Below are 15,671 nucleotides of genomic sequence, written 5' to 3'. Positions count from 1 at the left end.
AGGAAAGGCATTTCGGGCAGAAGGAACAACATGAGCAAAGGTTTCAAATCAGAAGGGAGTCTAGAACATCAGAGAAAGGGAGGAAAAGCCAGTGAGGTTGGGTGCGGTCATGGGGTATGAGATCATCTGGAGAGGAAGGCAGGAGCCAGACCACACAAGGCCTTGTAGGCCATGTTAAAGATTTGAGTCTTCATAGTAAGAACAAGGGGGAAGCTGTTAAGATGTAACGTGCTGTATTGGACATCCTTGCTACTTGGCAATGCTTTCCTCTGCTATTTCCTTTCATGGGAATGAAAAGGATAGGGCTTTACACAATTCCTGCTGCAGCCATCCAGGAGAAAGGAGCAAAAAAGTACTCTGCAGCAGGTCTCTTCCCAAGATAGAATGAGTCCCTCTAGATCCTCACTGCCCAAGGAAGAACTAGACAGGAAGAATGTGAATGGGGCAACCAGGGCTGTGAGACTCATCAGAAATTGTATACTGGGTAAATGGGCTGTCACTACAAAGCTAATGTTTTCTGGCTGCTGTGTAGCCAGCCTCCAATTCTCAGCTTCCCTGCACTATCAGATGCTCCTTTGCATTGGACATAATGACTAAGGGACTAATACCTATTAGGCTGGGTGGTGGTGGTGCAGCACTCCTGGGGGCAGGGTTCAGGTTGGCAGGAAGCAGCTCTCAAGTTCTGTGTGCCTTTCTGGTTAGCTGGCTCACAGTACCCGTGGGGCTTGCACTGTTTGCTTGGGGCATATACACACTTAGAAGTGCAAAGTCTTTCCAGTCTCTCCTGTGTGAGGAGAGACACTGGGAGTGAAGATACTGGGCAGCACAGGAATGCTAGAAGTCCCAGAAGGTGGTGGTCGTGTTCTAGCCCTCAGAAGTTTTTGAACTTGGTTGGAAAGAGAAAGGGCCTAAGAGTGCTGGAGCTGCCCATCCAACCCCTCCTCCTGCCTCTCCCAGTCCACAGTCGGGCTAAACAGGAAACCAGGCTTGGGTGCCTGCCAGGGCCCAGGCTGGGGCAGGAAGCTCAGGAAACAAGTGAGAAAGACTCTCCTCAGCATAGAAGAAGGCTGCTCAGAAATCCCTGGGAAGGTAAAATCAACCCAGTTCCTGCTGAACAATCTCCCAGGGGAGGAAGAGACTGGAACTGCCTCTACTCTCCAGCATGGCCAAGTGTGGCACTCACAGGATTCACAGAGCTCAGACCTAGAAGCTTCATAAGGAAAGACAGTGCTGCCTCAGTGAGAACACACTCCAAGTAAGGACCCACCCCTCAGAACCCAGGTCCACTGTGAAGCGGGTTGGGTACATGTGGTCTAAAGACATCCTAGGGCCATCTTGGGTTGATAAGGAAGGAAATGATGGAATAGGGTAAGGGCAGTGGTAGAAAAAGTGGATCTAAAAAAAGAAAGGGCTAGGGATATCTGTAATATCTCTGGGGACAAAGGCAGAGAATTGACAGGGGTTCTCTGTTGTCCAAATGTAAAGGAAATTCCTGATGAAATAATGGACTGAGTCACAGACAGAGAACAGACTTGTGGTTGCCAAAGGGGAGAAGGGGAGGAGGGGTGGGGGAGGGATGGATTAGGAGTTTGGGATTAGCAGATGCAAACTATTTTATATAGAATGGATAAACAACAAGGTCCTACTGTATAGCACAGGGAACTATATTCAATATCGTGTAGTAAACCATAATGGAAAAGAATTTGAAAAAGCATATATATATATCTGAATCATTTTGCTGTACAGCAGAAATTAAAACATTATAAATTAACTATACTTGAATGAAAATAAATTTAGAAAAAAAGAATGGACTGAGGCGATAGCCATCAGTGGCTGCTAAAAGCATTATGTGAAAGGCTGATGGAGGGATCAGGCTAACTACACAACTAATCAATCTGAACAACACAAAAAGTAGGACAACCATGTGTCCCGTGCCTCCTGACATGATGCAATAGGAAATACAAGGCACCACCTTAGAAGGATCCTTCACAAAAATGTTGAATCAAAATCTGATCAGGGGCTTCCCTGGTGGCGCAGTGGTTGAGAGTCTGCCTGCTGATGCAGGGGGACGCGGGTTCATGCCCTGGTCCAGGAGGATCCCACATGCCGAGGAGCGGCTGGGCCCGTGAGCCATGGCCGCTGAGCCTGCTAGTCCGGAGCCTGTGCTCCACAACGGGAGAGGCCACAACAGTGAGAGGCCCGCGTACCGCAAAAAAAAAAAAAAAAAAAAAAAAAAAATCTGATCAGACCTTGAGATTTAATTACCACTTTGCAGAAATACAGGAGATAGAGGACTATAGATGAAATAATTATTCAGAGTAATCCAGTGGGTGGGTACAGGTGAAATAAGATTAGCCCTAGGTTGATAGTTATTTGAGTGGTTCATTTTACTTTTTTCTCTACTTTATATGTGTTTGAAATTTTCCATGACAAAATGTTTTAAAATTTTGAAGGTCTGCAGACAGGAAACTGCCTCCTTCTCTAGCCCACAGACCTGTGGGAAGAGTAGTTGCAACGTGGACTTTTTCAAATATTTCTTGAGCCCTGAGAGTTGGCCTTTGAGAGTGGAAACAGCAGCAGGACATCCTCCACTAGCCTCAGTATTGGGGTTCTCCAGGAAGGTCTACTCCACCAACAGGACTCTACAATAGCCATGGCTGGGATGGAGAGGGCCTCCTCCAGCCCAGGCCCACTCAATGGAACCCCCTCTGGGAATCAATGGGAGCACAGAGCACTTCCATCTCTAGCCCGGCCTGATCAGGGCCCTGTCAAGGAGGCCAAGGACTCTTCTCATTTGGTGATAAGTAGAATAAACCATCTTCTCACCCTCTCCTGTAAGAGCTCCCTTGGGAAGCACATGCAAAAAACGGAAATCACCAACCCCTTAATCACCATCAACTTTTAGATCAGAAATGATACAGTAATTTGCAGTTCATTTTCATGTGCATGATCTTCTTTATTTATAAAATAAATAAATAAAATAAATAGTCTGAAAGATTAGGAACCTGGCCAAAGGTCATAACAAAAGGGCTAGAGCTAGAATGTACCCAGCCAACTTCCTACCAAGGCTGTGCATAGCTCCTGCCCTGGGGCCCATGTCCTTCACTAGCTCTCCCTGATCTCTGCACCCCTCTCAAGGATACTCAGACCAATTCCCCTCATGGGGATTCCCTAAGACTACCTGGCTGCTGTAGCTCGGCCCCTGGCGAAGGAAGGATCTGAAACATGAAGTTCCATCAGGAAGTTGATAAGGAGGCTGATAGATGAGCAAACCCTGGGGGCTGACTGGTTCCATTTGGTGCCAATGTTTTCTACCATCCCCCAATTTGGTCTCCCTCCTTGACTCCATGTAATTTTCCCTCCTCTTCCCCAAACTACTTACTAGCCACCACCGCCTCCCTACGTCATTATCCCCACTTGGCCTTTCTCTAAGCTTATGATCTCCTCTGAGCCAGGGCTGGAAGCAGCAGGCCCGCTGAGAGCAAAGAGGACTTTCTGGAAGCTGAAACCCTCAGGGAACCCCTCTGGGATTTGCAGGAGGCCCAATGGAGGCCCCTCTCACCAGCTGCTGCAATTTACATGCCAATGTGACTGCTGGCTTTCCCACCAGAAGTAGGCCTCCTCCTGGACAGAATAGCTTGTAGCATTTGGTTTTTGTGGTAAGGAGAACGTGAACCCCATGTCTGCCACACAAAGAACAGGACATCCAGGGTGGCACTCTTGCCTCCCTCTAAGCTCCAGATATATATATTTTTTCATCTCCAGGAGGATGTGTGCAAGTCATCCAGTGGTGGAAGATCCAGGTAGGAGTTCTTCATCAGCAGAGCTAAGTTTTTTGCTCACTAAATATTACACATCACAACTCTATTAACAGCTTTTCCAGCCTCACAACAAAGTGGGCAGCACAATCATCAGCTGTGCTATTACCAACAGGAGAGCAGCTGGATTGGCTCTCCCATGCTCTCCTGTGTCTTTCTCTCCTGAAAGCTGACCTTATGGTGCAAAGGGAGAGGATGGAGAAAGGCCAGTTTGTAAGGGACTCAGACTGCAAACTCAGCTGGGAGCCCCCACCCCACTTCTGGGAGCAAGGAGCAAGTCCCTCCTTGTCAGGGCACTCAAGCCCTTTCTCATCCTGTGGTCTGAGCTCAAACATCACTTTCTCATAGGAGCCCTGCCTGACATCCCCAATCTAAGATGCGAGGCTTTATTGTTCTCTCTCATGTCTTTTCTGTCACTTGTCATAGTTTGTCATTGTAATTTTGTTTGTGTGCTTTATTTGTTTAGTATCTTTCTTTCCCACTGGATTGCCAGTTCATAAAGGTAGGGACCATGTTTGCTTTATTTATCATATTATTCCTTGTGTCTGGTATAGTGTCTTGCATATATCAGATGCTCAAAAGATATTTTTTGAGTAATAAATGAGTGCCCCAATCCATGTATCCCCCTGACTCTCCCACAATTCCCCACATGTACCTTCTACTCTGCTAACGAACTCCGGCCTAGTCATCCCCCTCTGGGTCTCTCCTGCTCCCCTCTTTAGAATCACCTCCTCCCCACTCTTTTTCTCATTTTTAAAGGATGCAGCTGTAGTCTTCTGTAGTTCTGTTTCATGAGAGCAAGTTTCTTCTTTGTCAGACTGTGAGCTTTGGGAGCAGAAGCTATCTGCCAAGGAGTTAAAAGAGGAGTTGGGGTGATGAGACTTACAACACAACACATCAACGTGGACACTCCAAATCAGGATATCATATGTATCAAGTTATATGCCACAGGTTATAGAGGCTTTGGGGCTTGGTTGAGAACTCACTAGAATAGTCAGAGAAGGCTTCCTGGAGAAGGGGTGTTTATATGGACCTTTGAAGAATGTGTAGGAGTGGAATAGGCAGAGAAGAAGAGGGGAGAGAATATTTAAGAGGAGGTCTCAAGATGCCAATAGGTGAGGAGAGGTGAAGGGCCTGGCTGGACCTACCAGGAAGAAAGTTGGCATGAATGGTAGAACGCATGGCCACCTGGAAGGGCAAAAACCTAGTGTAGATGCCTCAAAAGCCAGTGGAGAAATTTAAGTTGATGCAGAAGAACTGAAATTAAGTCCCAGATGGTGAGGGAAATATCATGGGCTTGGGAATCAGGATACCTGGGTTCTAGTCTAGGCCATGCCAACCTCCAGCTGGGCAATGGCCAAGCCTATTTATCTTTGTGGAATTCTGCTTGCATATCTGTAAAATAGGCAAAAATTATTTTCCCAATCTATTGCACATGGTGGAGTTCAGGTGCTTTGGAAACATCTTTGCATCTACCTTAGAAAGAAATTTAAGATAAGGATAAGACAACTGCATCCATAAACTTCACACAGAGACAATGTATTAAGGCCACAGGACAGGTAGAATGGAGAGTTCACACCTTAGTGAAGGAAAAGAAAGGATGCATGAAGAATGGGGCATTTTTGTGATTGGCCTTGAAAAATAGGAAAGATTAGCAAACACATACTAACAGAAAACTAGGAAAGTGTTGCTCATACTAAGTTCCACAATGAATTTTTTTTTTTTTTTTGCGGTACGCGGGCCTCTCACTGTTGTGGCCTCTCCCGCTGCAGAGCGCAGGCTCCGGACGCGCAGGCTCAGTGGCCATGGCTCACGGGCCCAGCCGCTCCGCGGCATGTGGGATCTTCCCGGACCAGGGCACGAACCCGTGTCCCCTGCATCGGCAGGCGGCCTCTCAACCACTGCGCCACCAGGGAAGCCCCCACAATGAATTTTTTAGGGCATGTTTATATTGCACATACTTAACAGAGCCATGTTTATTGCTAGAATGTTGTTCCTAGCTCCTGCTTTACAAAGACTGTGGCATTTTGCAAAGAGCAATGTGTCTTCTAGGTGCCTGGCCTCTGGCCCAGTTTAGGAACTGCTACCACAGGAAACGAGAGGCAATGGAGTCCAAAGGTAGAAGCACGTCCACACTCCCACCTAACTGCCCTGGTTCCTCCCTGTGAAGCCACAGATAACATGAAGTCTAACCATCTTTCCTTTCTTAACTCCAGTCCTTTAGGCATTTGAAAACCTTAAAATGCTTTTTCTAAGACTGCTGTTGTTTTTGTTTTGTTTTGTTTTGTTTTTGCAGGCTGAATAGCCTCAGTTCTTCCAACTATTCTCACAGGACATGGTTTTGACTCTTTCATCATTCTAGTCCCTCCATCTTTTGAATAATGACATCAGCACAAAATGCAGGACTTTAGATGGCACTGACCAGGGCAGAGTAGGACTATCACCCCCTAGGACCTGAACTCCAAATTTCTATTAACGTAGCCTAATAGCACACTAGCTTGTCTGGTGTCTGTGTCACACAGTAGACTTCCATTAAGCATCTGTCCACATAAGCACTAGCTCTCTTTGAAGGTCTGCCATAGTCTACCCACTCACACAGCCTTAGCCTGATTCCTATTTAAATTCCACATTGCTGAATTCAGCCAGCTACATCTCTGAGAATAAGAGTCACATTACACACATGTGGTAGAGTTTCCACTAAATATGAAACCATCACCTCTCTAGCCCCAGTGGACTCTTACCTGTATTAGCAGCCAGCCTAGACCAAGATGTCACTCCAGGTTCTTGCTTTGATTCTACATTGCTAAGGCAAAGGGCTATCTTATTTCATATGTGTCCTGAGTTCAATATAACAATATGTACAGCTACTAAATATGATCATGAAACCTCGACTGACGATAAGGTATGTACAATATCAACATTTTGGATAGTGGCAGCCCCACCGTAATCTGTACTGGTCAGATCACATGGAGAGGGCTATGTCTACTTCCGGGGGTGAGAAACTCAAAAGTACCCACTAGAGCAGCCAGGATGACTAGGGATTTGGAAACCAGACTCCAGGAAAATGGTGGAAGGAAAAAGCAAAGCGTTTAGCGTGGGAAAAAGAGTGCTAAGGCTGTATAGCCCACGGTAGGGCCTTTTCCTCGCCAGGAACTGCTGGCTTAAGGATCTCCTCTTATAGCCTACTCCTTCTTCTTGCTCCTTTAGCCAAGGGCTTATAGTTTCATCTTAAGCATGGCTAATGCCTTATGAGATATTTATGAGATCTCTTTCTGAATCTGCCTCTTTTCCCCTCTTACCTGCTCAGCAGAGTCAAGGTTCTTCCCTCTTACATGGCCTGTTTCCAAAGGATTATTTACTTTATATCAAGTCAATACTTCAAAAACCCACACTGAAAATCAGGGGAGGAAAGTTCAGTTTTCTCCATTCATTTCTTAAAGAACCATATCCTAAGACTCCAAACCTCAGTGAAACAGACTGCTAAGCTGGCTTACATCTCCAAGAGACTTCTTTTCCTGTGTTCTTTGCCTAGGATAACTATGATGATTCAGGGCTTCAAGGATGGCAAGCAGAAGCCTAGAACTGATGTTCCCCCCACTGAAGACTATGGCAGACATGGAAACATAACCATGTCACTGTTTCTCATTGAACCAGGACTCAGCCTCAGGATCTACCTTAACACATGCTCCAGGCAGCCATTACTGATCAATGGGCATTGGCATGAGGGGTGAATAGAACTGAGGCATGAAGCAGCCACACCAGGATTAAAAGTAAAATACAAAATGGGTAAGGTGTACAGTATATGAATTACATCTCAATGAAGCTGTCAAAAAAAAAAAAAAGAAAAGTTAATGGTGAAAATGCTGATTTCACCAAAGCAGTGTTTAGTAGAGGGGCTTGGGAAGTAAATCCCCCTCAGCATTGTCTTGAGAAAAATGAAGCACCTGACCTCATTTGGTCAGAAGCAAAAATATTTGCTTCTGCATCTGCCAAAGTTCACTAAGAACTTCCTACTGATGGCAACAAGTTCAGACCCTGACACAAAGCAGCAACATCCCATTAGAAACTAGCATAGGGCAAAATGGCGTGACTTATAAAATAGTCTCAAAAGAGCTGGGAAGAATAGAAATCTAGACCCGATCAGAAGAGAGACTAATTTCTAAGTCAGGGTTTCCCAAAGGGTATTCCATGAAACACAATGGTTCTGTAAGACGTTAATAGATGTAACATGAAAAAAGGTTCCATAGTTCTGTAAGTTTGAGAAGCACTGGATTAAACAAAGCTGGAAAATTTCTTTATTGCAGGGCTTCTCAGAGTCATTAAAATGCTAGTAAACATTGTGATAGAATGGAGTTATAGGGTTTCCCAAAGGAATTTGTCTATAGGTACTTTTTTCCCCCCATAGAGTATCTCAAAGGACCAATATTCCTAAGAATATACTATAGGAAATGCTGGTCTGAGCCATGCTTGACTGAGAGCTTCACTAATTCCTCTATAAGGATAAAATTGGGAATTAATATGGGAACTATAAATCATTTATAACTTGTACATGTTTAAGTTAACTACATAGTAAAGTATATATATGGTTCTCACTCCATAGTTTGGGTGCAGTTAATTCGCTAAAACTTAGTTAAAGTACCCCTTCAGGTATTGTTATAAATAGATAGATGGGGTGGACTTTGGTTATGACAGCCAAGAGTCTGGTGATGAAAACAGGCAAAACCAGGACAGGAACCACAGTGGCTGGGCTCATTTCTGCCTGGGTGTGGCTTCTTGTCATACTTAATACTTCCCAGGGCTAGAATGGTCATTCAGAGAACATTCTTTATGGCCATTAGTCCTCTCTTACTTGTGTACACACTCACATACATCATCATCATCACAGAAACTTAAAATTCACCCTCAAGAAACACAACCATCTGATCCTCAGTTTGACATCTCTGAATAACAACAACAAATTCAAGTACATATTTGCTTGAACTAGCTCCTAAGAATGTAAAATCTAGAGGGATCTCCTACTAGCCCCCATCTACCCGTTCTCCAGCCCAGACCCTCTGGGCCTTCTTCCTAGACAACCTCCCCACTCCCTAGAGCCCAGGAGTTCACTCGGCTGCCCCACAGCGAGGCTGATGGGTCATGTGCCAACTTCTGAACTCCAGAGCGGAGCCAGATCCACAGCTGGCTCCAGCTCTGCCCCCCTTCCTGCCTTCCTTTCTCCACCCAGATGGCCAGATTCCCACCAGAGTCTCCTAAGGAAACAATGACTTGCGAGCCTGCTGAGCCACGCCTCTTGTTTCCTTCAACCAGCACCTCTGGGTAGCTGCCCTGAGCCTGATTCTGTGCTTCCTGCCTCCTCTGGGGTTCCCTGCACCAGTTCTCCCAGGGTCTGCTGGAAAGCATGAGGCGGCTAAGCCAGGAAGCTGAGTCTCCCATGCCCCCTTTCCAGACACAAGGCTCCATCTGCCCTCACAAGGAGGGTGAAGGGTCCCTGAAGCCCATCAGGTTCAAGTGAGAAAGGCTCTGTTTTCCATCTCTGTTCACTCTGAGCTATAGTCAGTCAAGGGCAGCAGGCAGTTGGGGGTTGGAAATGACTCAGCTTGACTCCCAGCAGACATGGAGTCAGGTAGCCTCCTGGTACCATGTGCCTCCCTGCAGAGGCTACACTTGGGGCGTCTGAGAAGCCAGGTCACCCCTGAGCAATCTCAACCCAGAAGTCTGCTCCCTGGGCACACCTTGCCTGGAAGATAGCACCCTGGGTGCTGTTTCTACACCAAGTGCAGCTTTCCAGGCTGGTCTCAGAGAAGGGAGGTACATGTCCTTTTCCATTCTGACTCTTGCAAGTGAAGCAGTAACTCATATACCCATTCTAGAAGAAATCAGTGAAAGGGCCCAGCTCAACCAATCAGCCAGAAAACCATAGGTTTGACCAGAATGATGGTAAAAGCAAGGCCAGAAACTGCAACAGAAACACTCTCTCAGCCAACAGAGGATTTTATTTTTCCTTTATCAAAGTGCTGCAGGGCGGTGGGGGGGCGGGACAACTTACCATGGCTCCTCACTGCCACCAATTCACTTGCATTCATCAAAGCAGGTTACAGAGGAAAAGTATTCACTGGCAGATGAGCACACTTAGCGTCCTTTTGAGGCTATGGGGCTAGTGTCACTCTGCTATTTGGTTTTTCAATAACCCCAAGGCTGCGGCTTCAGAAGCAGAGCAAAGGAAAACAGCAGCCTTCTCCCATATAAGCAGTCCCTGAAGCCAAGAGGTATACAGACCCCCTCACATTTCCTGGGGTGGTGATGGTACCTCTTGCCATCCAGATATACACGCCAGAAACCTGGGAGTCATTCTGGACTCCCTACCTCTCCACCCCACCTCCAAACAGGTACCACATCCTGCCTATTCCACTTTGTTAGTCTCTGTACCTATGTCCCCTCTCTCTTTCTGCTTTAGTGTAGGCCTTTGTCATCTCTTGCCTAGATTATTATTATACCCACCTTCATATTAGTTTTCCAACCTCCAATCTCACCTTTTCCAATCTCTCAACCACTCCTGGAATGACAGTCCTAAACTCAAATTTGATCATGTTATTTCCTTAACTATAACGCTTTATTCATTCAAATGCACCCTTTCGATTCTGCCTCTATGCCCTTTGCCTGGAACTCTTGTCCTCACCTCCTCTTATTGGTCTGCCAAGTTTCTAGTTCTCTTCTAAGAGCCAGTTCAGCAATATCTCCTGTGTGAAGCCTTCCCTGACTACTTGATGAAAGGCCTTACTGTTTTCCTTTGGCACTGCTGGGCCTGGTTCTTACTTCTTACAGTGTCCATCACCCTGTCTTGACTGTGTAAATCCATCCCTGGAGCAAGAGGCTGTGGTATCGAGCCCAGCACAACAGTTAGCAGAAAGTAGGTTCTTAGTGTTTGTTGACTGAGGAGATGAGCAATAAGGGAGGAGCTGGAGGCCTGAGCAAACCTGATCCTCACTTTGCAGTACAGGAAGAGAGAGAAGGGTGTGCCTCTTCCTAGAACCTGAGAAATGCTACTGGGTCATGAGTTACATGGACCATTAGGAGAATCTACCCTTAAACTGAAGAGTCATTTTACTACAAGGAGATGACTTAAGGCTCCCAGACCACAGAATAGATGTAGGTCAATTTTCCATAGTGGCTTCTTGCCAGCTTTACAATGTTCCCTCTGCCACTTTCAGGAGCCGCTATGACCAGCTCACTAAATTAATGTCCTGACCATCCCCATCCCTGAGTGCAAGGAGTCAGGAGGAGTCTGAAATTCCTTTCCAAGCTCACGTGGTCAAAGGGTCAGAACCTCAGCTTTCCTCATCTTCTCCCAAGCAAGGTGTCCTAGGAATGCCCTACAGTGATCACCACTCTTTCCTAACATGTATCTAAAACCTTCCTGTAGCCATTTGAGCCCATCTTTCTCCTGGCCACCCCCTGGAGAGAACTCACTTATCTTTATCTGTAAAGTACCTGGAACTGAGCATATGCTCGTGAACTATACAACTGAGTTAACAGATAACCTGGGTTTCAGTGAGGCCAGACTAGTATTTCTCTCAAGAGCACAGAGACCCTGTCTGGTGCCATATGTACTTCTTCCCCCCCACCGCCCCCACCAAATCTCTTCCTCTCCATTACAGCCAAAGAGAAGACATAGACTGTGAGGCTGTACCAACCAGCCCAGCAGACAGACAGTAGGGCCAGAGAGCCTATCCCTGCTGCCCATACAAACAATAGCCCAAATTCAACACAATTGCTCAACAGAGAGCCTTGGACAGCTGGGAGCTTCCCTAGATCAGTAAGGTGTGTGGCTTGGCCATAGAACTGACATACAAGGTGCGCCTATCCCTGTCTTTGCGAAAATCTGTGCTCAGAAACACTCAGGATTGTAGGAGATAGACACAGGAGGAGTGGAACCCAGGGACTAGGTCTCCCAGAGGAGCTCTCATTCCTTTCATAAGGAGACAGAAAGAGACCTTGGGGAGCTCTCAGGGATAGGTCCAGGCCTGGTTCAGCCAGGCGATGCAGCCAGGCCAATTAAATAATTGGTGTGATGAGGAAAGTAGGGAGGCAGCTCCCCTCAGGCAAACTCCCACCCCAGACAGGAGGCTCCGTGCAGCTGTGGCAACAGCAGCAGCAACAACAGAGCAGGGATCTCTTCCTCTTCCTCCCACTAGCTGAGAGCTAATGCTTAAATTAGCATCTTGGAAACACCCAGATCTGCTGGCTGCGCCTTCTCTCCTAGCTCCTGCCACTCCCCCTAGGCCTCCTTTTCAAATGCAAGTTTCTCTTTCAAGTAAATTTTAAAAAAGATGTTTTCCACCTAGAATTCATCTCTCCAAGTAAGGAATGGCCTCTGGATTCTTCCAACCACTATGGATGGGAGAGCGTTATTTGATGATCAAGCCCATGTGACAGGCCACTATCGGTACAGCTTGGTCCAGAAAGGGGCAATGATACCGACACAAGCATTGCCTTGTTTCCCTTAGGGCTCAAGGAGACAGCCCCGCCTCGGCCCTCAGAGGGACTCACACTGAGGGGGTGAGCAAGAACAATAACTTCTGCTGAACTGAGAGCTCCAGGAGCCAGGGCTATGTCTGTGTCTATGTTGCTAACCACTGTGTCCCCAATACCTAGTACAGTACCTGGAACAGAGCTGGTGCTCAATAAATATTTGGTGAATGAATTTGCTGAATCAATTATATCAGGTCACTATGATATTCTTTGGAAGAGTGAGGCGCTAGTGTTTAAACTTTGTTTTTGTTTCTTTTTTTGCGGTACGCGGGCCTCTCACTGTTGTGGCCTCTCCCGTTGCGGAGCACAGGCTCCGGACGCACAGGCTCAGCGGCTATGGCTCATGGGCCCAGCCGCTCCGCGGCATGTGGGATTTTCCCAGACCGGGGCACGAACCCGTGTGCCCTGCATCGGCAGGCGGACTCTCAACCACTGCACCACCAGGGAAGCCCTATTGTTTAAACTTTAAAGAAATAGTTTGTCTTCATTTCATAACTGGGAAACTGAGTCCAGAGAAGAGAGATTTCCTAGAGGTCTTAATAAATAATGGCAAAAAACGAAATAGGTCACAGCTGAGTCTGAGACCCTGGTTTTTAAGGTCTACCCAAACACCCCTAAAGGGCCACTTTGCCCTTCTCTTCTGCAGTATGCCAACTTGATTCCTTATGCCCCAAAATCTCCACACAAGATTCTGCTGGTCTCAACAATACAAAGAGCATTTAAGGAGTTCTGGTGATCCTCTAGAGTTTGACCTGGGAACAGTGGTGGAGAGGCAGAGATCTGCAGGGCAATGGCTATGACCCCCAAATGGTGGATGACTGTATTGCTACTTCCATAAGGCTCTCATTCAACCTCAGCAAAGTATCCTCTTGCAGAGAATGGCTCTTTTAGCCTTCAAGAAAAGGGTGTGAAGGTGGTCACAGCTTTTCTGATAAGTGCCTCCTTGCTGTAAGCACTTCTACTTCAGAGCCACACAGATCAGAAGCAGCCCAGCAGTCTTCTAAGGACACTACTCGCTCAAACCATCATTGAAAACTTCAGGCAAAAACAGAGGCATCAGGGACAACTGAGAGAACCTGGTGACCCCTTCCTTCTCCCCTCTCCATGGACAGCTATTGCCTCCCTCCTTAGGAACCCCAGATGCGAGGCAAGAACCAACTCATTGCTTTCTTCTCATTCACTTGCAACTTCTCCTTCATCTGCCCTCCCTTTTGATTCTTGGTTAGATACATACAACTGGAAGGGCAATCTAGTTTGACAAGCCAGGTCGGCTGGAAAGATAATTCAGAAAGCAGCGTTCTCTTAGCCCAGCCCAGAGTTCTTCAAGTTCATGGGACAGACTTCTCAACCAGGATTTTCTGGCCCTCAAATAACCCAATGATGGCATCAGGCTAGGAAAAAAGTCCAGCAGCATCTCTCTCCCCAGTTTAATATTACACTTCTGTAGAGCTTCTCTGTTTGGGCTTCTAGAACTAAGTAGACACAAAAGGGGAAAAAAGACACTTATCTCTGGCTAGGTGGCCTCTAATGATTCTCTCTACCATCCCCCAAAAGGTGTGGCTTAGAGTTGGTCATGGGTCCCTGCCAAGGTCTGTCTTGGCTACTGTAATGGATAGATTACTTGCTCAGAAAGCCACAAAGCACATCTGTCAGCCAGGGGCGGGGGTCCCAAGGGCAGAACCTGTCCCTCACCTCCGCCTAACACAGAGGGAAGAGGGTTAGGGAGCCCCAGAGCTTCAAGACCTGGAGAGCTCTGCTCAGCTCTAGCTGAGCTCATAGAATAGGGCATCCACACCTTCAGGTTCCTGGCCTGCCTTGCCTCCTTCCAGCTCCCACCTGGGCTCCAAGGGGGAAAGGAGAAGGAAAAGCAAAGCGAACAGAGCCGGGCACTCCCTCCCTTCTCCCTTTCCTTCTCCCAGTTGGAAAGACGCCGCCGCTAGGCCTCGGCGTCTCTCGCCCGGCGGATGTACAAGCCAGTCAGGTAGACGCCCCGGGACGGTGGCCAATGGGTATGGTCTCCCCTAGGCCGGCCTCCGTGCATCGCCCTCCCCCTTCCATCCCCTCCGCGCCGGCAGCGATGACATCATTCTTCCCTGACTCCGGGACCGCGGACAGGCGGCAGGATCGGCGCCCAGCAAGGACTCCAAGCACATAGGCCTAGGACGCCGGGGGCTCTTCCGAACCGGTGGACACAGGCGGCTCCAGTGCGGCCCCGCCCCCTCTCCTGCCGGTTCCCCAGCTCTCTCATGTGCGCTCCGGATTCTCCATCTCGCCACCGAGCTCTTTCCTTCCCGGCTCCAGCACCCCCAGCCTAGATTGACTGCACTCTCTTCCGGAGAAGAACGGAATTCCCGGGTCCTGCATGGATCCCCTGTCCCCACTCATCCTCTGCCCAGGCCCTGCGTTCCCATCCAAAGCCAGTGAACTGTAGAGGAGGCCCCTCCTCCTCTACAAACCTATTCCCGTCCCTCAGACAGCCTGCTCCTGGCCCCCTCCCCCGCTTTGAGCATCACAGGCCTCTAGGTCTAAACGCCTCCCTACCTCTCATCCCAGTCCCCTGGGCCTGCCACCGTCGGTGCCCCAAGACAGTTCCCTTCCTTTCCCCGCTATGGGCCTCCCTCCACTAACGGTGTGCACCATTGTGCCCCCGCTCGGTTCCATCCGACGGCGCTCCCCGTAACTCCGTTGGCCTGCCTCCGCTGACAGTGCTCTCCGCCCTTACAGGCCCCTTTGCTGTCATCCCACGTATCCTCCCACGGTTTTCTAGTCCTGCAAGTCCCCCTCCCCCGGCGATGCGTTTTCACGGCTCTCTACTCCATCCGAGGCGCCCCCTCCGCACAGTCCCCAAGGCTTGACTCCCTCCCTCCCCCTCAGGCAGCGTCCCCTCCCGGCCCTGGCCTGCCCGCCGCCCGCCCCCTCACCAGCGGCTGCATCTCCGAGTGCGCGGTGGGCACCTGGAACCGGTCGATCTCCTCCATCATGGTGCCGGTGGGCTAGGCGGCCGGGGGTCGGGCGCGGCCAGAGACGCCGACGGGACCGCGCGGGGCGGCGGCCCCAGGAGCCGGGTCGGTGGTGCAGACTAGGCCGCCCCGGACCAGTCGGGCAGATGGAGGGTGGGCACGAGGCGGGAGGTTTGCAGGTGGGCTGAGGCCGGCGTGGCTCCGTCAGCTTGCCTAGCGCTACAGCGACCGTGGCCCTGCAGAGCCGCAGGTCTTGCCTCGCCTCCACCTCCGCCGCCGCCTCCTGTCAGCAGCTCAGCCACTGCCGTGACTCTGCAACTCCACTTCCGGGTCCGGGACACCGCCTGATCCTGCATTATTCATG

General features: G+C 48.8%; 1 protein-coding gene across 6 annotated transcripts in view; it reads right to left on the bottom strand.

Annotated features, from left to right (window-relative positions):
• Positions 1 to 15,623, bottom strand: part of FAM219A (family with sequence similarity 219 member A) — a 53,196-nt gene extending 37,573 nt beyond the window's left edge. For 4 of the 6 annotated variants that reach the window (XM_081238300.1, XM_081238301.1, XM_081238303.1 and 1 more), the window contains exon 1: positions 15,269 to 15,623. In XM_081238300.1, the coding sequence (XP_081094426.1) occupies positions 15,269 to 15,328 (60 nt within the window). In that variant the 5' untranslated portion in view covers positions 15,329 to 15,623. The remainder of the gene's footprint in view (positions 1 to 15,268) is intronic. The other 2 variants (XM_081238302.1, XM_081238305.1) reach the window with 1 other exon arrangement.
• Positions 15,624 to 15,671: the final 48 nt, after the last annotated feature.

The sequence above is a fragment of the Mesoplodon bidens genome (assembly GCF_964165515.1).
Source record: "Mesoplodon bidens genome assembly, chromosome: 6".
NCBI lineage: Eukaryota > Metazoa > Chordata > Mammalia > Artiodactyla > Ziphiidae > Mesoplodon > Mesoplodon bidens.
This window is presented reverse-complemented; position numbering and strand designations above follow the sequence as displayed.